General features: G+C 42.9%; 1 protein-coding gene across 2 annotated transcripts; it reads right to left on the reverse strand.

The window, feature by feature from the left end:
• Positions 1–732: 732 nt before the first annotated feature.
• On the reverse strand, positions 733–19,606 carry LOC142257724 (toll-like receptor 2). 2 transcript variants are annotated; one of them, XM_075329880.1, is made up of 3 exons: positions 19,498–19,606; positions 9,707–9,828; positions 733–5,705 (listed from the first exon to the last, which is right to left on the reverse strand). In XM_075329880.1, exon 3 carries the CDS (start codon positions 5,677–5,679, stop codon positions 3,172–3,174), a length of 2,508 nt encoding a protein of 835 aa, XP_075185995.1. In that variant the 5' UTR covers positions 5,680–5,705; positions 9,707–9,828; positions 19,498–19,606; the 3' UTR covers positions 733–3,171. The 2 variants fall into 2 exon arrangements, with proteins under 2 accessions (XP_075185995.1, XP_075185996.1); XM_075329881.1 differs by lacking the exon at positions 19,498–19,606 and adding an exon at positions 19,354–19,423 and having other exon boundaries at positions 733–5,703.
• Positions 19,607–24,814: the final 5,208 nt, after the last annotated feature.

Raw genomic sequence — 24,814 nt, forward strand, 5'->3', positions numbered from 1 at the left:
CGGCAGAATAAAGCTTCTCTGCAGGGAGTCAGAATCTGCCAAGGAACAATGAGGGATTGATAAAGAGCAGGAAAAATCCCACTGATTGAGCAATTACAGGGCAGCATAGTGCACATGGACCGGTCACATCGCCCTGAAATCTTCTCCTGAGTTACCTTCCAGGAGGCAGCTCCTCTCCCCTCCTCTCTGCTCCTCTCCCTCTCCGCACCCCCTCCTCTCCCCTCCCCTTCTCTCCTCTCCCTCTCCGCTCCCCCTCCTCTCCCCTTCTCTCCTCTCCCTCTCCGCTCCCCTCCCCTCTGCTCCTCTCGGCTCCCCTCCTTTCCGCACCCCTCCTCTCTGCTCGCCTCCTCTCCCTTCTTCACCGCTCCCCTCCTCTCCACCAACTCCAATCCCATCCACTCCTCTCCCTTCTTCACCGCTCCCCTCCTCTCCCTTCTTCACCACTCCCCTCCGCTCCCCTCCCCTCCTCTCCCTTCTTTACCGCTCCCCTCCCATCCCATCCACTCCTCTCCCCTCCGCTCCTCTCCGCTCCCCTTCTCTTCTCTCTGATCCTCTCCCCTCCTCTCTGCTCGCCTCCTCTCCTCTCCCTTCTTCACCGCTCCCCTCCTCTTTGCCCCCCTCCCATCCACTCCTCTCCCCTCCTCTCCGCTCCCCTTCCTCTCCCATCCACTCCTCTCCCCTCCGCTGCCCTCCTCTCCGCTGCCCTCCTCTCCTCCCCTCCGCTGCCCTCCTCTCTGCTCTGTGACTCAGAGGTTTTATATGTCTTCATTTAGTTTTTTATTTAACCAGTCGACAAAACAAACAGTGGAAGTGATTGTGTGGCCACGATTCAAGGGCTCAGCCCACCCTATGACTGTGGGCAGACTCAGCTGATTAATAAAGACATGCTCAAACAAATATAAAGACCAGAGTAATTGGCCTCACAGTCACACAAGACGCGGCACCTCACTATGAAGTCCCCAACAATTAGGTAATTGTAAATTGTGAAGACAAGACAAGACAAGACAAGACAAGACAAGACAAGACAAGACAAGACGTGGTGATGAGAATTTTACTCATTATCTATAAAAGATAAATAGAACTATAAAGTTGTAACAGATAATATATATAAATATATACACATCATGCACAACGCAGGAGAATGTGTCCTTCATATCACCGCTTGGTAAGGCGCTTTCACACATCGGTTTTTTGCCATCAGACATGATCCAGCAAAAACTTGAAAAAACGAATCCGGCGTCTGTTGCCGCCGGATCCGTTTTTTTCCCCCACAGACTTCTATTAGCGCCGGATGACCTTGCGTTTCATCCGGCTTTCACCAGATCCGGCAAAATTTGCTTGTCTGGCGGCCGTATGGAACGTTGAATGGAACGTTTATTGTCTCCGTCGAAAAAAACGTATCGTAACGAATCCGGCGCCGCACGGCGTGTTTTATAATGGAATCCTAAGGACGCCGGATTTGGCGTAATACGGCATATGACGGAATCCAACGATGGATCCGGTTTTTTGAACTGAGCATGCTCAGTATCACAACGGATCCATAAAAAAACGGAAGGAACGCATGGAAAAAACTGATGTGATGGATCCGTTTTTTCGCCAGATCCATCACATCAGTTTTTTGGCCGGATCGTGCCTGTTGGCAAAAAACTGATGTGTGAAAGCAGCCTAAGGGGTACTTTGCACGTTGCGACATCGCAGGTGCGATGTCGGTGGGGTCAAATCGAAAGTGACGCACATCCTGCTTCGCTCTCGACATCGCAGTATGTGAATCCTTTTACATACGATTAACGAGCGCAAAAGTGTCGTTATTGTATGATCGGTGTAGGGTCCGACATTTCCATAATTTTGAAGCAGCGATGTTACGATGTTGTTCCTCGTTCCTGCAGCAGCACACACCGCTGTGTATGAAGCCGCAGGAGCGAGGAACATCTCCCACCTGCGTCCCGCCTGCTATGCGGAAGGAAGTAGGTGGGCGGGATGTTACGTCCCGCTCATCTCCGCCCCTCCGCTTCTATTGGCTGCCTGCCGTGTGACATCGCTGTGACGCCGCACAACCCACCCTTTTAGGAAGGAGGCGGGTCGCCGGCCAGAGCGACGTGGCAGGACAGGTAAGTGCTTGTGAAGCTGCCGTAGCGATATGTTCGCTACGGCAGCAATCACAAGATATCGCTGCTGCGACGGGGGCGGGGACTATCGCGCTCGTCATTGCAGCATCGGCTTGCGATGTCGCAACGTGCAAAGCCCGCCTAACACTGCACATCAGACGCCCTATATAGGAGCGCGGCCACGTCTCCTGCCGTCCGTGGCCAGTCTACGGGATCACACCAGTGTTACTGGCTGTCAAATCACCTAAAACATTGGGCACTTTTTATGCTTTTTTTATCAAGTTTATAAAAATAAAACCAAGTAAAACTATATTTTGGCACATGTGGGTTTTCCATGTGGGTTTTTCACATTAACATCATCACTACAAGAGGACTCATACATGGCCTGTCTCGAGCTTGCAGAATAAGCTTTTTCGGTGTTTTTTTATTACAAATGTTTTCACACTCTGTTTCTTGGTGTATTTTGTGTAAAACAAACCCCAAAGCTCTATCTAGAACAGGCTGTGTACTGTGGTGAAAATCAGAGCAATTTCCCACCTATGTAAACACTTCCTTCATATTAAGGGAATATATAAATATGCAGTTATTACACAATGCTTATATACAGTGTGACCGATTGTTCTCGTAAACCAAGGTTCCACTGTACATTGGAAAAAATGGAGGCCCACACCTGTGAAGCTGTAGGTACGCCACTGATAATACACTTGTAGACTTATTGTGCGGATACTAAAAGGTTAATTCACAGTAGATATATTTTAAAAAAGTAGGAAAAATCCCTTCCAAAAAAATCAATCAACTTCGCAGTGAAAGCTTTGCCCTACATCACATCTGATACTCCAGCCACATCATAATTGTGCCACATAACCCACGTCCACATTGCTGCACCGCTCTCTGAATCGAAGGGGGACACTGTAACATTTCAGCAAATTTACAGTATTGTGAATGCTGCTCTGGAGTATAAAAGATGCTGTAACTCTGTAACAGTACTGAGGTAAGAGGCAGAATTAACTGATGGTTAGAAGTGGAGCTCAGTAGGTAAAATCCCATCCTGACCCATCACACGGCTTCAGCTACCGGGCAGGTTGAGATTACATTCTGGTGTAATAGTTAGAGATTCTTCCGAACTGCCGTCTACGACAACAGTAACGGTTTCAGTCACCAATGAAACGTTTTCCTGTCCCGAAGGACTTTGGTGGCTTTTACCCAGGATACTCTTGAGTTGGACCCAGAAGAAAGGCTGTCGGTTCTCCTCCAAGGGCCACTCAAGATAGGTTTTAGTGCTAAGCATTTTCCTCAGCCTGCAGAACCTTTTCGGTAGGTCCTCCATACTGACGTCCTCCTTGACCACAAGAATGACATCTTCAAAGGCATGGCCAATGGCCCTCTGGTGCGCAAAGTAGAGCTCGTAGTTGCACCATTCACTGTTGACAAAGTTATGAGACAAGACAAAGATGATCTTACGGCTGTTCTCGATGTTCTCTATGATGTTGTCAATAATCCATTTCCCAGGGAGAAAGTCTCGTTCATGAATGCAGACTCTGTATGGAGGGCTGGAGTTCTCTAGACGAGGCAGTAATACTCCTCTTACCCAATCTGCATCCGAATAGCTATATGATATGAAAGCATGATAGGCGAATTCTCTCGTCTCCTGATCTTTTTTGGACCGGTATTTGGACTGTATTATTTGAAATGTCGCTCTCAAATACCAGGGAACATCAAACCTGTAGCAAAGCAACATGCAGATGATGACTACGAAAGCTGTCACTGAGACGGACACTGCCACCACCAAGCGGACATCACACTGTAGTTTCCCTGGACTATAGGATTCAATTCTGGTATCTAGCAGGTCCGGAGGATGATAGCAGTAGTAGTTTTCTGGCCAGTCAGAAAGCGTCAAGGACCCCTCATTCAGAGTCTCTGTGATGAAGGCATGGAGATCACATGTACAATGATAAGGATTGTTCCCAGCAGTCAAACTTCTCAATTGGTTCAAGTTTTGGAAAGACCCTTGATCGATGACTCCGAAAGAGTTTCCTTCAAGTGCCAGGACTTGGAGATTAGGGCTTTGCCAGCCTGTCGGGATAAACTTGATTTTATTATTACGTAGAATAAGCTGCGTTAGGTTGGTAGCTTGGTGAAAATAATTTATATCCAAGCGATCAAGTTGGGAATTCGACATGTCAAGATATTCTAGAGTTACAGGTAGACAATTAAACACATCCATTGTGAGCAGATTGTTTATTAGGATTAGGATTTTAATGTTGTTTTTCCACACACAAGTTTCGTTGAGGCTCCCGATAAAATTATCCGCCATATCCACCTTGGTGAGCTTTGACCAGCTGGCAGTCAAGAGTGAGATGGTCTTCAGACTGTCTATTTGATTATTACTAATATTGAAAGTCTGAATTTTCGGTAGTGTATTCAGAGTACACAATGAGTTGTACAGGTAGCTGGCGAATAGCCGGTTTCCGGATATATTTAGCATGACAACATTATCCATTTGTCCCCATGCGTCACAGGGAACAAAATTGAAGTTGACATTGATTATGCTCAGGTGGGAGACTTGGCTGAACCACGTGAAGGTCCAATCAAACCTCAGGATGTCAGGGTTAGTGACATCCTGTATGAGCAAATTCTCCAGGGTCAAGTTACTAATCCCCACATCTGACTTATTGGTGTTCAAGGAACGAGCAAAATCTACAGAAATGAGTAGAAGGTTTTTGATGTTAGAAACCTGGACGTTCTGCAGGACCTGTCGGAGAAGATTCTCGTTAAATTTTCCTCTGTAAAAGACCAGATCTCTTAAACCAATGGCCGGCAAGAATGAAAATATATCCAAGACACCAACATAATAAGAAAACTCAAATAAGTTTCGGAACCGGAGAGTAGTCAAGTTTTTCTCTTTTAAGTCCATTAACATATTAGGTAGCAAAGTAGCATTACCATCCAAGGCGATGTCCAGCCACAGGACTTCAGTGGTCAGATCGGTGAAAGCCCCCGGCTCGTAAGACTCCAAACTTGATTTTGTTTTCAAAGAAAATTTGTGGAGACTGATATTCCGGAGGACTACAAAGTCATCTTTTAGAATGCGAGAAACTAAAGGACCTCCGATAGATAATTCCTGTAAATTCACCAATTTGGTAAACTCTTGGCTTAGCGTTGGGAGACTGTAGAAGTTATTGGACACGTCAAGGATCTGTAAACCATTCAGAGGCTCCAAGGAAGAGGCTGGGATCTCCATGAGGGAGTTATTGAACAGACTCAGATTTCTCAGGAGGAGGTTAGCATCGAATGATCCATTTTCTACCCGGGAAATGTTATTGTAGCTAAGGTTTAACGTATTCAAGTAGGGGTATCGCGAGAAGTTGCCCGGGACCAAGTGGTTGATTTTATTATAGGACAAGTCCAGATATTCCAGATTCTCAGCCAGGTTCTGAGGGACATAGTCTAGCTTTTCTCCTTTGCAGTTGACATGTCTCCCACTCAGACTGATTTCACATGTCGACTCACAAAACCCAATGGCTCCAAAAAGAAAGAAGAGAAGCAACCGCAATCGCCCATTGTGGAGACACATCACTAAATCCTCCGCATCTTCTCACTCTAAAAGAAAAAGGCCAAATGTTAGTATTGATGTATTAATGACAGAGGTCTACGTCAGTCAGCTGTGTATCTAATCCCATCCCTCCTGTTACTCTCTCATGAGGTGTGATACTGTATGAAGAGCTGCTGCACCCAATCCTATCATGTGATACTGTTTGTTGAGCTACTGTATCTAATCGTGTCCTGTGTGATTCCATCTGCTGGGGATGCATACGCTTTTATTGGGGAAGAGAGGATTTGATACTCTGACCCCTCTGGTTTAGTCATGTTGTTTCCTTCATGCCCCTGACATGTGGCTTCAGGGGGACATCGGAAGACCCCCATACACTGATACAGACAGTCTGCCTGTGCCTTACTTAATTTCTCAAGGTTTCATATCCTGCTCAGATTTTTAGCGCCCAGCATCCTTGTATAAATGTCATTATAAAATCATACATGCCAACGCTCCCGGAATTAGGTCTTCTGGAAACCTCTCAGAGGGGTAGTGTTAGGCCGGTTTCACACATCTGGCTTTTTGCCGTTTTGCCGGATGCGGCGCTCTCCCATACAGTTAATACAGTACAATGACAGCGCTGTAACTTCCGGGTCACATGACAGCATGTGACCGGCGCTTGTTGCGCTGTCACTGTACTGTATTAACTGTACGGGAGAGCGCCGCATCCGGCAAAACGGCAAAAAGCCGGATGTGTGAAACCGGCCTTAAGCTGGTGTCACACACAGCGACAACGACAACGATGTCGCTGCTACGTCACCATTTTCTGTGATGTTGCAGCGACGTCCCGTCGCTGTCGCTGTGTGTGACATCCAGCAACGAGCTGGCCCCTGCTGTGAGGTCGCCGGTCGTTGCTGAATGTCCAGCTTCATTTTTTGGTCGTCGCTCTCCCGCTGTGACGCACACATCGCTGTGTGTGACAGCGAGAGAGCGACGAAATGAAGTGAGCAGGGAGCAGGAGCCGGCGTCTGGCAGCTGCGGTAAGCTGTAACCAGCGTAAACATCGGGTAACCAAGAAGCCCTTTCCCTGGTTACCCGATATTTACCTTCGTTACCAGCCTCCGCCCTTGCTGCCAGTGCCGGCTCCTGCTCTGTGCACATGTAGCTGCAGCACACATCAGGTAATTAACCCGAAGTATACTGTAGCAAGGAGAGCAAGGAGCCAGCGCTAAGCAGTGTGCGCGGCTCCCTGCTCTCTGCACTGTGACATGTAGCTGCAGTACACATCGGGTTAATTAACCCGATGTGTACTGTACCTAGGAGAGCAAGGAGCCAGCGCTAAGCGCGGCTCCCTGCTCCCTGCACATGTTGCAGCACAGCGACGCGTGTCGTTATGATCGCTGCTGCGTCGCTGTGTTTGACAGCTAAGCAGCGATCATAACAGCGACTTACAAGGTCGCTGCTACCTCACAGAAAATGGTGACGTAACAGCGACGTCGTTGTCGCTTAGTGTGAACCCAGCTTTAGACCCTTGGCAGATCTCTCCAGTTTGACCTCAGCCCTTCCCCCACCCTGCAGCCAGAACAATGGCCGCATCCGGTTAGCACCTCTTGTTAAATGCTCATGCAGCTTTACTTTCTCCTCTTCACCTCTCTTTAAATACTTTCATGCCTCCTTGAGTTTCTGGGCGCAGAGTCTTGGAGTGCAGACATGGGGGAGGGGTGTGTCGCTATTCACCTGAGGTAAATGATTGTTTTCTAGGATGACAGACTAATGTTCTGTGGTGCAACTTAAGCAGCTGTGTACAGATACAGTCTATAATGAACCTTTCTGCTGAGGGGCGGCTACTGCGGGGAGGAAGCCAAAATGTGTGGAGATCTCGGGACCGTGAGGGCATTGTATGATGGCTGCTCCTCCTCAGCACCGACAGCCTGACATGTGAGAAATAGGGATATCTCATTGAGAAAACAATGGCCACCCTACAGTCGGGGGGACCCACCGCTCCCCCAACAGTCATTGGGGATCCTTTTGGGGAGATAAGGTATGCACACCAGTGACTATGGAAGGGGAATACATGGAATAGCAGAAACTGCTGTGTGAATACTGACATGAAAAATTCAATAGCTATTTGTTAGAATGAAATGTGAAAAATGGAACCTGCATTACTGCCATGAATATATGAATAAAGAGAAATTTAGCTACTGAATTGATCAATGCAGAAGAGCCCCAACACTACGCCAAAGTATTTCTCTACGTTGGGGTCCCTAGCTTGTGTGTGTCCTCTCATGCAGTTAAAAAACTTACCGTGTATGGGACGCTGAGACCCAGGCTATATATGCGTATAATGTGGATTGGCAATAGGTGTGTATGGGGAGGGTTCACAAACGAAAAAACTACTAACATTAAGGAATAACGTTTGGAACTCCATTCTATGTCTGAACTGGGTGCAAAAAACCTAAAAAGCATCACTATGGGGAGATAAGGTATTCACACAGCAGTTTCTGCTATTCCATGTATTCCCCTTCCATAGTCACTGGTGTGCATACCTTATCTCCCCATAGTGATGTTTTTTAGGTTTTTTGCACCCAGTTCAGACATAGAATGGAGTTCCAAACGTTATTCCTTAATGTTAGTAGTTTTTTCGTTTGTGAACCCTCCACATACACACCTATTGCCAATCCACATTATACGCATATATAGCCTGGGTCTCAGCGTCCCATACACGGTAAGTTTTTTAACTGCATGAGAGGACACACACAAGCTAGGGACCCCAACGTAGAGAAATACTTTGGCGTAGTGTTGGGGCTCTTCTGCATTGATCAATTCAGTAGCTAAATTTCTCTTTATTCATATATTCATGGCAGTAATGCAGGTTCCATTTTTCACATTTCATTCTAACAAATAGCTATTGGATTTTTCATGTCAGTATTCACACAGCAGTTTCTGCTATTCCATGTATTCCCCTTCCATAGTCACTGGTGTGCATACCTTATCTCCCCATAGTGATGTTTTTTAGGTTTTTTGCACCCAGTTCAGACATAGAATGGAGTTCCAAACGTTATTCCTTAATATTGGGGATCCTTTGACTGCCCTTTGTTAAAGGGAACCTGTCACCAGATTTGGGGCCTATAAGCTGCAGCCACCACCAGCGGGCTCTTATATACAGCATTCTAACATACTCTATATAAGAGCCCAGGCCGCTGTGTAGAACGTAAAAATCACTTTATAATACTCACCTAAACCGTCAGTGCAGACTGGTCGGATGGGTGTCTCCATTCTCCAGTAGCGGCGCCTCCTCTTTCGGCCATCTTTGTCCTCCTTCTTCTGAGGCCTGGGTGCGTGACACATCCTACATCACGTCATGCACACTAGCCAGCATTGAGGTCCTGAGCAGGGTAGATGACAGTATTGTAGTGCGCCTGCGCAGGACCTCAATGCCGGCCTGTGTGGATGATGTAGGACGCGTCATGCACCCATGCTTCAGAAGAAGGAGGACAAAAATGGCCAAAAGAGGAGGCACCGGTACCGGAGAATGAAGCCACCCGTCTGACCAGTCTGCACCGTACCGCCCCTTAGGTGAGACTTATAAAGTGATTTTTACTTTCTACACAGCGGCCTGGGCTTTTATATACAGGATGTTAGAATGCTGTACAGTATATAAGAGCTCACTGGTGGTGGCCGCCGTTTATGGTCACCAAATTTGGTGACAGGCTCCCTTTAATGAGGACTAGAATTGGTACAACTCGATTTGCAGGACCCAGTCCATCGGCCACATCACTAATCTGTGACCGTGGATGGAGCTCTCTGAATCACCTCTTCTTGGCGCCTCGTTTGATTATCTGGCCTGGCGTGACTTCATCATTGCGGGATAACGCACATGTGACAATCGCACCAGGCCGCCTAATCATAAGGAAAGCATGGATGCTTGCCGGGTTTATTGGCCGGCCGATGATATGATACGCTGCCAATAACACGATGCTGAATGGAGGCAGATCATTGTGTAATCCACTGCGTGGTCATTTAGTCCTAGAGATCAGTCGGTCACACACGATCTACAAACAGCATTTACCTCAAATGATTCATTATTGTGGGCTGTGCAGCTGTCAGGGGAGGACATGGAACCACGTGATCCGTGTTTTATCGGGTTGGAAAGTCCGGAATCTTCATCTTCAGCCAGAACTCAAATTTTCACTGAAAAAGATGGAAATCATCAACCAATCAGAGTCCAGATCCTCAGACATTCTGGAATTTTTAGACATGGTCTTATGCAAATATATGTGTTACCCATAGCAACCCATCAAATTACCGCCACCATGAGAGGTTGTCACAACTCCGCCCCCTGTTAGTGACATTTCGATGTCGTGATCACATCGGATGAAATTGAGAAGAATCTGGACTCCTCAGGACCTGATATGTGAAACCAAAGACTCCTACACTATTTGGCCATGAACAGCTGCACCTCCGGAGATTAACCACTTCATCCCTGATTGACATAATTTAGAGGATTTCTATGTAAATGGCTAGAAAGCAATGAAGCCGCCTTAAGGGACTGATGGAAGCCAAAACCTGAAATGCCTGTCTGTCAGGCAGTAAGTAGGTGAAGATGTCTGCCCCCTCCAAATACTAAGGGTTAAGGTTAATCGAGGGAGAAGTGACGATACACAGGATTATGCCCACGTACAAGACCACGCCGCCTCACGGCGTCCTGAATACAGAAATCTTCATGGTTACGTAGAGTTCCACCAAGATGCACTGGTGGGTTATTACGAAGGAACAGATGCGAAGACCTTCACGCTCCGGGAATGTGGGAAGTTTACAGTCAGCCACATCTGGGAACACTTGGGTCTTATTACTGTGGAAATGTCACGTCACTGACACTTTGCGGTGGCGCCTCCCACACAACATGAGCCAGTCGGTCACACAAAGCGAAGTAGGCGTAATAAGTCTTCACACCCAGCAATTTGCGTGCTTTACAAAGACGGCAGACGGCGAAAAGGTCCTGGGTGGAATCTGATTATTGTCATTGTGACAATGGGACAGGTTCTACCGGAGTAATGGGAAAAATCAAAACAGGGAAACGAGGGGCTCCGACATTGTTACACCTCGCCTGACAGTTATAATATTGGAGAGATCAGCAGCGGGGGGCCCCATTTATCAGGAAACTGCAGGACTCTGCAGGCAAATGATAAGTGCAGACAGAGCAAACGTCCTGAGAAAAATGACTGTGCCCTAAATGACGTCACATCTCCGGCTTGTGACTGCCATCATCAGCTAGAAATGGCGATGGTGGGCATCACATTGGGAAATGAAAAGTGTTAACATGATGATGGAATATGGGAGCAAGGATCCCGGTATACACTGCAGAATTTAACCCTCAGGAGCTGTCGCTCTTCACTATACCCACCCCTCACCTCCGCCTAAGTAGGACCCAAGAAAAAAACCAGAAGCAACTATATTACATATTATTACGGGCCAGCAAAGATTTCCATGACAAAGAGTCAGAAGCATATCTACAGAGGCATATCTACAGGAGTATATCTACAGGAGTATATCTACAGGAGTATATCTACAGGAGTATATCTACAGGAGTATATCTACAAGAGTATATCTACAGGAGTATATCTACAGGAGTATATCTACAGGAGTATATCTACAGGAGTATATCTACAGGACTATATCTACAGGAGTATATCTACAGGAGTATATCTACAGGAGTATATCTACAGGACTATATCTACAAGAGTATATCTACAGGACTATATCTACAGGAGTATATCTACAAAGGCATATCTACAGGAGTATATCTACAGGACTATATCTACAGGAGTATATCTACAGGAGTATATCTACAGGAGTATATCTACAGGACTATATCTACAGGAGTATATCTACAGGAGTATATCTACAGGAGTATATCTACAGGAGTATATCTACAGGAGTATATCTACAGGAGTATATCTACAGGAGTATATCTACAGGAGTATATCTACAGGACTATATCTACAGGAGTATATCTACAGGACTATATCTACAAGAGTATATCTACAGGACTATATCTACAGGAGTATATCTACAGGAGTATATCTACAGGACTATATCTACAGGACTATATCTACAGGACTATATCTACAGGAGTATATCTACAGGACTATATCTACAGGAGTATATCTACAGGAGTATATCTACAAGAGTATATCTACAGGAGTATATCTACAGGAGTATATCTACAGGAGTATATCTACAGGACTATATCTACAGGAGTATATCTACAGGAGTATATCTACAGGAGTATATCTACAGGAGTATATCTACAGGACTATATCTACAAGAGTATATCTACAGGACTATATCTACAGGAGTATATCTACAAAGGCATATCTACAGGAGTATATCTACAGGACTATATCTACAGGAGTATATCTACAGGAGTATATCTACAGGAGTATATCTACAGGACTATATCTACAGGAGTATATCTACAGGAGTATATCTACAGGAGTATATCTACAGGAGTATATCTACAGGAGTATATCTACAAGAGTATATCTACAGGAGTATATCTACAGGAGTATATCTACAGGAGTATATCTACAGGAGTATATCTACAGGACTATATCTACAGGAGTATATCTACAGGAGTATATCTACAGGACTATATCTACAGGAGTATATCTACAGGAGTATATCTACAGGAGTATATCTACAGGACTATATCTACAGGACTATATCTACAGGACTATATCTACAGGAGTATATCTACAGGAGTATATCTACAGGACTATATCTACAGAAGAATATCTACAGGAGTATATCTACAAGAGTATATCTACAGGACTATATCTACAGGAGTATATCTACAGGAGTATATCTACAAGAGTATAACTACAAGACTATATCTACAGGAGTATATCTACAGGACTATATCTACAGGACTATATCTACAAGAGTATATCTACAGGAGTATATCTACAGGACTATATCTACAGGAGTATATCTACAGGACTATATCTACAGGACTATATCTACAGGACTATATCTACAGGACTATATCTACAAGAGTATATCTACAGGAGTATATCTACAGGACTATATCTACAGAGGCATATCTACAAGAGTATATCTACATGAGTATATCTATAGGAGTATATCTACAGGAGTATATCTACAAGAGTATATCTACAGGAGTATATCTACAGGACTATATCTACAGAAGAATATCTACAGGAGTATATCTACAAGAGTATATCTACAGGACTATATCTACAGGAGTATATCTACAGGAGTATATCTACAAGAGTATAACTACAAGACTATATCTACAGGAGTATATCTACAGGAGTATATCTACAGGAGTATATCTACAGGAGTATATCTACAGGAGTATATCTACAAGAGTATAACTACAAGACTATATCTACAGGAGTATATCTACAGGACTATATCTACAAGAGTATATCTACAGGAGTATATCTACAGGACTATATCTACAAGAGTATATCTACAGGAGTATATCTACAGGACTATATCTACAGGAGTATATCTACAGGAGTATATCTACAGGACTATATCTACAAGAGTATATCTACAGGAGTATATCTACAGGACTATATCTACAAGAGTATATCTACAGGAGTATATCTACAGGAGTATATCTACAGGACTATATCTACAGGACTATATCTACAAGAGTATATCTACAGGAGTATATCTACAAGAGTATAACTACAAGACTATATCTACAGGAGTATATCTACAGGAGTATATCTACAGGACTATATCTACAGGAGTATATCTACAAGAGTATAACTACAAGACTATATCTACAGGAGTATATCTACAAGACTATATCTACAAGAGTATATCTACAGGAGTATATCTACAGGACTATATCTACAAGAGTATATCTACAGGAGTATATCTACAGGACTATATCTACAGGAGTATATCTACAAGAGTATATCTACAAGAGTATAACTACAAGACTATATCTACAGGAGTATATCTACAGGACTATATCTACAAGAGTATATCTACAGGAGTATATCTACAGGACTATATCTACAAGAGTATATCTACAGGAGTATATCTACAGGACTATATCTACAGGAGTATATCTACAGGAGTATATCTACAGGACTATATCTACAAGAGTATATCTACAGGAGTATATCTACAGGACTATATCTACAAGAGTATATCTACAGGAGTATATCTACAGGAGTATATCTACAGGACTATATCTACAGGACTATATCTACAAGAGTATATCTACAGGAGTATATCTACAAGAGTATAACTACAAGACTATATCTACAGGAGTATATCTACAGGAGTATATCTACAGGACTATATCTACAGGAGTATATCTACAAGAGTATAACTACAAGACTATATCTACAGGAGTATATCTACAAGACTATATCTACAAGAGTATATCTACAGGAGTATATCTACAGGACTATATCTACAAGAGTATATCTACAGGAGTATATCTACAGGACTATATCTACAGGAGTATATCTACAAGAGTATATCTACAAGAGTATAACTACAAGACTATATCTACAGGAGTATATCTACAGGACTATATCTACAAGAGTATATCTACAGGAGTATATCTACAGGACTATATCTACAAGAGTATATCTACAGGAGTATATCTACAGGACTATATCTACAAGAGTATATCTACAGGAGTATATCTACAGGACTATATCTACAAGAGTATATCTACAGGAGTATATCTACAGGACTATATCTACAGGAGTATATCTACAGGAGTATATCTACAGGACTATATCTACAAGAGTATATCTACAGGAGTATATCTACAGGACTATATCTACAAGAGTATATCTACAGGAGTATATCTACAGGAGTATATCTACAGGACTATATCTACAGGAGTATATCTACAAGAGTATATCTACAGGAGTATATCTACAAGAGTATAACTACAAGACTATATCTACAGGAGTATATCTACAGGAGTATATCTACAGGACTATATCTACAGGAGTATATCTACAAGAGTATATCTACAGGAGTATATCTACAAGAGTATAACTACAAGACTATATCTACAGGAGTATATCTACAGGAGTATATCTACAGGACTATATCTACAGGAGTATATCTACAAGAGTATAACTACAAGACTATATCTACAGGAGTATATCTACAAGACTATATCTACAAGAGTATATCTACAGGAGTATATCTACAGGACTATATCTACAAGAGTATATCTACAGGAGTATATCTACAGGACTATATCTACAGGAGTATATCTACAAGAGTATATCTACAAGAGTATAACTACAAGACTATATCTACAGGAGTATATCTACAGGACTATATCTACAAGAGTATATCTACAGGAGTATATCTACAGGACTATATCTACAAGAGTATATCTACAGGAGTATATCTACAGGACTATATCTACAAGAGTATATCTACAGGAGTATATCTACAGGACTATATCTACAGGACTATATCTACAGGAGTATATCTACAGGAGTATATCTACAGGAGTATATCTACAGGAGTATATCTACAGGACTATATCTACAGGAGTATATCTACAGAAGAGTATCTACAGGAGTATATCTACAGGAGTATATCTACAGGAGTATATCTACAGGAGTATATCTACAGGACTATATCTACAGGACTATATCTACAGGACTATATCTACAGGAGTATATCTACAGGAGTATATCTACAGGACTATATCTACAGGAGTATATCTACAGAAGTATATCTACAGGACTATATCTACAGGAGTATATCTACAAGACTATATCTACAGGACTATATCTACAGGAGTATATCTACAGGAGTATATCTACAGGAGTATATCTACAGGACTATATCTACAGGAGTATATCTACAGGAGTATATCTACAGGAGTATATCTACAGAAGTATATCTACAGGACTATATCTACAGGACTATATCTACAGGACTATATCTACAGGACTATATCTACAGGAGTATATCTACAGGAGTATATCTACAGGAGTATATCTACAGGACTATATCTACAGGAGTATATCTACAGGAGTATATCTACAGGACTATATCTACAGGAGTATATCTACAGGACTATATCTACAGGAGTATATCTACAGGAGTATATCTACAGGAGTATATCTACAAGAGTATATCTACAGGAGTATATCTACAGGAGTATATCTACAGGACTATATCTACAGGAGTATATCTACAGGAGTATATCTACAGGAGTATATCTACAGGACTATATCTACAGGAGTATATCTACAGGAGTATATCTACAGGACTATATCTACAGGAGTATATCTACAGGAGTATATCTACAGGAGTATATCTACAGGAGTATATCTACAAGAGTATATCTACAGGAGTATATCTACAGGAGTATATCTACAGGACTATATCTACATGAGTATATCTACAGGAGTATATCTACAGGACTATATCTACAGAAGAATATCTACAGGAGTATATCTACAAGAGTATATCTACAGGACTATATCTACAGGAGTATATCTACAGGAGTATATCTACAAGAGTATAACTACAAGACTATATCTACAGGAGTATATCTACAGGACTATATCTACAGGACTATATCTACAAGAGTATATCTACAGGAGTATATCTACAGGACTATATCTACAGGACTATATCTACAGGACTATATCTACAAGAGTATATCTACAGGAGTATATCTACAGGACTATATCTACAGAGGCATATCTACAAGAGTATATCTACAGGAGTATATCTACAGGAGTATATCTACAGGAGTATATCTACAAGAGTATATCTACAGGAGTATATCTACAGGACTATATCTACAGAAGAATATCTACAGGAGTATATCTACAAGAGTATATCTACAAGAGTATATCTACAGGACTATATCTACAGGAGTATATCTACAGGAGTATATCTACAAGAGTATAACTACAAGACTATATCTACAGGAGTATATCTACAGGACTATATCTACAAGAGTATATCTACAGGAGTATATCTACAGGACTATATCTACAAGAGTATATCTACAGGAGTATATCTACAGGACTATATCTACAAGAGTATATCTACAGGAGTATATCTACAGGAGTATATCTACAGGAGTATATCTACAAGAGTATAACTACAGGAGTATATCTACAGGATTATATCTACAGGAGTATATCTACAGGAGTATATCTACAGGACTATATCTACAGGAGTATATCTACAAGAGTATATCTACAGGAGTATATCTACAGGATTATATCTACAGGAGTATATCTACAGGAGTATATCTACAGGACTATATCTACAGGAGTATATCTACAGAAGAATATCTACAGGAGTATATCTACAGGAGTATATCTACAGGAGTATATCTACAGGAGTATATCTACAGGACTATATCTACAGGAGTATATCTACAGGACTATATCTACAGGAGTATATCTACAGAAGTATATCTACAGGACTATATCTACAGGAGTATATCTACAAGACTATATCTACAGGACTATATCTACAGGACTATATCTACAGGACTATATCTACAGGACTATATCTACAGGACTATATCTACAGGAGTATATCTACAGGACTATATCTACAGGAGTATATCTACAGGACTATATCTACAGGAGTACATCTACAGGAGTATATCTACAGGAGTATATCTACAGGAGTATATCTACAGGACTATATCTACAAGAGTATATCTACAGGAGTATATCTACAGGACTATATCTACAGAGGCATATCTACAAGAGTATATCTACAGGAGTATATCTACAGGAGTATATCTACAGGAGTATATCTACAAGAGTATATCTACAGGAGTATATCTACAGGACTATATCTACAGAAGAATATCTACAGGAGTATATCTACAAGAGTATATCTACAGGACTATATCTACAGGAGTATATCTACAGGAGTATATCTACAAGAGTATAACTACAAGACTATATCTACAGGAGTATATCTACAGGAGTATATCTACAAGAGTATATCTACAGGAGTATATCTACAGGACTATATCTACAGGAGTATATCTACAGGAGTATATCTACAGGAGTATATCTACAGGAGTATATCTACAGGAGTATATCTACAGGAGTATATCTACAGGAGTATATCTACAGGACTATATCTACAAGAGTATATCTACAAGAGTATATCTACAGGACTATATCTACAAGAGTATATCTACAGGAGTATATCTACAGGAGTATATCTACAGGACTATATCTACAAGAGTATATCTACAGGAGTATATCTACAGGAGTATATCTACAGGAGTATATCTACAGGAGTATATCTACAAGAGTATAACTACAGGAGTATATCTACAGGATTATATCTACAGGAGTATATCTACAGGAGTATATCTACAGGAGTATATCTACAGGACTATATCTACAGGAGTATATCTACAAGAGTATATCTACAGGATTATATCTACAGGATTATATCTACAGGAGTATATCTACAGGAGTATATCTACAGGACTATATCTACAGGAGTATATCTACAGAAGAATATCTACAGGAGTATATCTACAGGAGTATATCTACAGGAGTATATCTACAGGAGTATATCTACAGGACTATATCTACAGGAGTATATCTACAGGACTATATCTACAGGAGTATATCTACAGAAGTATATCTACAGGACTATATCTACAGGAGTATATCTACAAGACTATATCTACAGGACTATATCTACAGGACTATATCTACAGGACTATATCTACAGGACTATATCTACAGGAGTATATCTACAGGACTATATCTACAGGAGTATATCTACAGGACTATATCTACAGGAGTACATCTACAGGAGTATATCTACAGGAGTATATCTACAGAAGTATATCTACAGGAGTATATCTACAGAGACATATCTACAGGACTATATCTACAGGACTATATCTACAGAAGAATATCTACAGGACTATATCTACAGGAGTATATCTACAGGAGTATATCTACAGGAGTATATCTACAAGAGTATATCTACAGAAGCATATCTGCAGGAGCATATCTACAGGACTATATCTACAGGACTATATCTACAGGACTATATCTACAGGAGTATATCTACAGAGACATATCTACAGGACTATATCTACAGGAGTATATCTACAGAAGAATATCTACAGGACTATATCTACAGGAGTATATCTACAGGACTATATCTACAGGAGTATATCTACAGGAGTATATCTACAGGACTATATCTACAGGAGTATATCTACAAGACTATATCTACAGGACTATATCTACAGGAGTATATCTACAGGACTATATCTACAGGAGTATATCTACAGGAGTATATCTACAGGACTATATCTACAGGAGTATATCTACAAGACTATATCTACAGGACTATATCTACAGGAGTATATCTACAGGACTATATCTACAGGAGTATATCTACAGAAGTATATCTACAGGAGTATATCTACAGGAGTATATCTACAGAAGTATATCTACAGGAGTATATCTACAGGAACCAGAGGCATGGAGGCACAATGTGTGAAGAATACAGACAGTGCTGAGGGCAGATCAGTGAGTGTGCGGATATAATGTGCGGGTGTTTATAGTCACATCCTCCCCGCTGTATTATAAGATGATCATTACTACAGGTATATTGCGCAGTATGTAGAGGTAGGGGAAGGTGCAGAGAATTCGGAGTACTCACCCCCAGAGACCCTGAGCAAGGAGTGCAGGCCTCAGCACACATCCTGACTGCTCCAGCCCTGGTGATCAGAGGCTCCTGAGCAGGAGGAGTGGCGCTACTCCCACTATCCCAGCCCAGAATACCAGCAACACAGACGACACTTACCTCTGCCGGACGTGTATCTAATCCTATCCTGTGTGATGCTGTCTGCTGAGCCGTGTATCTAATCCTATCCTGTGTGATGCTGTTTTCTGAGCCCTGTATCTAATCCTATCATGTGTGATGCTGTCTTCTGAGCCGTGTATCTAATCCTATCACGTGTGATGCTATCTTCTGAGCTGTGTATCTAATCCTATCATGTGTGATGCTGTCTTCTGAGCCGTGTATCTAATCCTATCATGTGTGATGCTGTCTTCTGAGCCGTGTATCTAATCCTATCATGTGTGATGCTGTCTTCTGAGCTGTGTATCTAATCCTATCCTGTGTGATGCTGTCTTCTGAGCCGTGTATCTAATCCTATCATGTGTGATGCTGTCTTCTGAGCCGTGTATCTAATCCTATCATGTGTGATGCTGTCTTCTGAGCCGTGTATCTAATCCTATCATGTTTGATGCTGTCTTCTGAGCCGTGTATCTAATCCTATCCTGTGTGATGCTGTCTTCTGAGCCGTGTATCTAATCCTATCCTGTGTTATGCTGTCTTCTGAGCCGTGTATCTAATCCTATCACGTGTGATGCTATCTTCTGAGCTGTGTATCTAATCCTATCATGTGTGATGCTGTCTTCTGAGCCGTGTATCTAATCCTATCATGTGTGATGCTGTCTTCTGAGCCGTATATCTAATCCTATCATGTGTGATGCTGTCTTCTGAGCTGTGTATCTAATCCTATCCTGTGTGATGCTGTCTTCTGAGCTGTGTATCTAATTCTATCATGTGTGATGCTGTCTTCTGAGCTGTGTATCTAATCCTATCATGTGTGATGCTGTCTTCTGAGCCGTGTATCTAATCCTATCATGTTTGATGCTGTCTTCTGAGCCGTGTATCTAATCCTATCATGTGTGATGCTGTCTTCTGAGCCGTGTATCTAATCCTATTATGTGTGATGCTGTCTTCTGAGCCGTGTATCTAATCCTATCATATGTGATGCTGTCTTCTGAGCCGTGTATCTAATCCTACCATGCGTGATGCTGTCTTCTGAGCCGTGTATCTAATCCTATCATGTGTGATGCTGTCTTCTGAGCCGTGTATCTAATCCTATCATGTGTGATGCTGTCTTCTGAGCCGTGTATCTAATCCTATCATGTGTGATGCTGTCTTCTGAGCCGTGTAGCTAATCCTATCATGTGTGATGCTGTCTTCTGAGCCGTGTATCTAATCCTATCATATGTGATGCTGTCTTCTGAGCCGTGTATCTAATCCTATCACGTGTGATGCTGTCTTCTGAGCCGTGTATCTAATCCTATCACGTGTGATGCTGTTTTCTGAGCCCTGTATCTAATCCTATCATGTGTGATGCTGTCTTCTGAGCCGTGTATCTAATCCTATCATGTGTGATGCTGTCTTCTGAGCTGTGTATCTAATCCTATCATATGTGATGCTGTCTTCTGAGCCGTGTATCTAATCCTATCACGTGTGATGCTGTCTTCTGAGCCGTGTATCTAATCCTATCACGTGTGATGCTGTTTTCTGAGCCCTGTATCTAATCCTACCATGTGTGATGCAGTCTTCTGAGCCGTGTATCTAATCCTATCATGTGTGATGCTGTCTTCTGAGCCGTGTATCTAATCCTATCATATGTGATGCTGTCTTCTGAGCCGTGTATCTAATCCTCTCCTGTGTGATGCTGTCTTCTGAGCTGTGTATCTAATCCTATCATGTGTGATGCTGTCTTCTGAGCCGTGTATCTAATCCTATCATGTGTGATGCTGTCTTCTGAGCCGTGTATCTAATCCTATCATATGTGATGCTGTCTTCTGAGCCGTGTATCTAATCCTATCACGTGTGATGCTGTCTTCTGAGCCGTGTATCTAATCCTATCACGTGTGATGCTGTTTTCTGAGCCCTGTATCTAATCCTACCATGTGTGATGCAGTCTTCTGAGCCGTGTATCTAATCCTATCATGTGTGATGCTGTCTTCTGAGCCGTGTATCTAATCCTATCATATGTGATGCTGTCTTCTGAGCCGTGTATCTAATCCTCTCCTGTGTGATGCTGTCTTCTGAGCTGTGTATCTAATCCTATCCTGTGTGATGCTGTCTTCTGAGCCCTGTATCTAATCCTACCATGTGTGATGCAGTCTTCTGAGCGGTGTATCACATCCTATGATGCTGTGATCCTGTATAAAGCACAGCAGAGGGACATAACGGCAGGTGGAGCCTCTGATGAGGCAGAAGGTGGACCTCAGACTACCGCAGACCCCAGTAGACGATGCCTCTGGTCTGGAGTCACTTGTTATAATGGTGTCCATACAGACCTGAACTAGATATCAATCAGCTGCATTGTGTGTCTTGGTGCCCACTCACCCGACTGTGAGTCAACTCCAGGATGTCTGGTTATCCAACCACTGTGAATCCCCCCTCTGTGGTCACTTACTCCTCCGGCCTACGGTTTCACAACTACTCTAATTTTGTGTGTATAGATTTTGTTTTTCCTGCCACATAACTTTTGCTGCAAGGCTGATCAACCACATTGTCGTGGCTGTGACAAGGTGTGTGACAGCCTACAGGGATGGCAGAGCGGAAAATAAAAAAAAAAAAAAAAAAAAAAAACTTTGGAGGATACTCCACCGAACATTGACTAAATCCACCGAACATTGACTGAAGCCACAGAACATTGACTGAAGCCACCAAACATTGACTAAATCCACCGAACATTGACAGAATCCACCGAACATTGACAGAATCCACATAACATTGACTGAATCCACATAACATTGACTGAATCCACCAAACATTGACTGAAGCCACAGAACATTGGCTGAAGCCACCGAACATTGACTGAAGCCGCCGAACATTGACTGAAGCCACCGAACATTGACTGAATCTACCGAACATTGAAGCTACGGAACATTGACTGAAGCCGCCGAACATTGACTGAAGCCACAGAACATTGACTGAATCCACCGAACATTGACTGAAGCCACAGAACATTGACTGAAGCCACCGAACATTGGCTGAAGCCACCGAACATTGACTTAAGCCGCCGAACATTGACTGAAGCCACCGAACATTGACTGAATCTACCGAACATTGAAGCTACGGAACATTGACTGAAGCCGCCGAACATTGACTGAAGCCACCGAACATTGACTGAATCTACCGAACATTGACTGAATCTACCGAACATTGACTGAAGCCGCCGAACATTGACTGAAGCCACCGAACATTGACTGAATCTACCGAACATTGACTGAATCTACCGAACATTGACTGAATCTACCGAACATTGACTGAATCCACAGAACATTGACTGAAGCTACTGAACATTGACTGAATCCACCGAACATTGACTGAATCTACCGAACATTGATTGAATCCACAGAACATTGACTGAATCCACCGAACATTGACTGAATCTACCGAACATTGATTGAATCCACAGAACATTGACTGAATCCACCGAACATTGACTGAATCTACCGAACATTGATTGAATCCACAGAACATTGACTGAATCCACCGAACATTGACTGAATCTACCGAACATTGATTGAATCCACAGAACATTGACTGAAGCCACCGAACATTGACTGAATCTACTAAACATTGACTGAATCCACAGAACATTGACTGAAGCTACTGAACATTGACTGAATCCACCGAACATTGACTGAATCTACCGAACATTGACTGAATCCACAGAACATTGACTGAAGCTACTGAACATTGACTGAATCCACCGAACATTGATTGAATCCACAGAACATTGACTGAATCTACCGAACATTGATTGAATCCACAGAACATTGACTGAAGCTACTGAACATTGACTGAAGCCACAATCTGTAACTGGGCCTCAAGAAAAGGAACAAATTAACGACCACCACCTGATAATCCGATGCTAAGGAAGATAAAAACTGGACCTTAATACAACTCATCACATTCAGCAGAGTAGGAAAGGCGGATACTATAGTACGTGGCCGATCTTTCACAGTTAATGGTCCATGCACAGGTACAAGGATTTGGCCTCGGCAACAGATCCTAGTCCTTCCAAGACACAAAAAAGCTAACCCCAAACGCATCTTTACACTTTTATCTTAGGCCGGCTTTGCACACTACGATATCGCAGGTGCGATGTCGGTGGGGTCAAATCGAAAGTGACGCACATCCAGCGTCACTTGCGATGTCGTAGTGTGTAAAACCTTTTTGATACGATGAATGAGCGCAAAAGCATCGTTATCGTATCATCGGTGTATTCTCCGACATTTCCATAATGCCGGTGCAGCGACAAGTACGATGTTGTTCCTCGTTCCAGCAGCAGCACACATCGCTGCGTGTAAAGCCGCAGGAGCGAGGAACATCTCCTACCTGCGTCCCGGCTGCTATGAGAAGGAAGGAGGTGGGCGGGATGTTTACATCCTGCTCATCTCCGCCCCTCCGCCGCTATTGGCCGCCTGCCGTGTGACGCCACTGACGCCGCACGGCCCGCCCCCTTAGGAAGGAGGCGGGTCGCTGGCCAGAGCGACGTCGAAGGACAGGTGAGTGCATGTGAAGCTGCCGTAGCGATAATGTTCGCTACGCCAGCTATCACAAGATATCGCACGTACGACAGGGGCGGGGACTATCGTGCTCGACATCGCAGCATTGGCATGCGATATCGTAATGTGCAAAGTACCCCTTACTCTTGGGATCAGCCCTTCGGTGGGCAGAGGGGCTCATATCCTACTACCTTCAACATTGGTTACATGTGACTCAGAGTATGAAGAAGTGCAGTCTTTGGCCAGTCTGCAGGTCAATGTATTAGGCAGAGAGGAAGGCACAGATCCAGGACAGGAAATACTCCGAAAAGGGTCCATGGAGTGTGACTGGGGTTGATACACAGTTAAGCGGGCTTTACACGCTACGAGATCGCTACAGAGATCTCGTTGGGGTCACGGAATTGGTGACGCACATCCGGCCACTGTAGTGATGCCGTTGCGTGTGACACCTATGAGCGATTTTGCATCGTCGCAAAGACGTGCAAAATCGCTCATCGGTGACATGGGGGTCCATTCTCAATTATCGTTACTGCAGCAGTAACGAAGTTGTTCCTCGTTCCTGCGACAGCACACATCGCTCCGTGTGACACCGCAGGAACGAGGAAGCTCTCCCCTGCCTCCCGCCTGCAATGCGGAAGGAAGAAGGTGGGCGGGATGTTCGTCCCGCTCATCTCCGCCCTTCCGCTTCTATTGGGCGGCGGTTCAGTGACGCTGCTGTGACGCTGAACGAACCGCCCCCTTAGAAAGGAGACGGTTCGCCGGTCACAGTGACGTCGCAGGGAAGG

This window comes from Anomaloglossus baeobatrachus, chromosome 12 (genome assembly GCF_048569485.1).
Source record: "Anomaloglossus baeobatrachus isolate aAnoBae1 chromosome 12, aAnoBae1.hap1, whole genome shotgun sequence".
NCBI lineage: Eukaryota > Metazoa > Chordata > Amphibia > Anura > Aromobatidae > Anomaloglossus > Anomaloglossus baeobatrachus.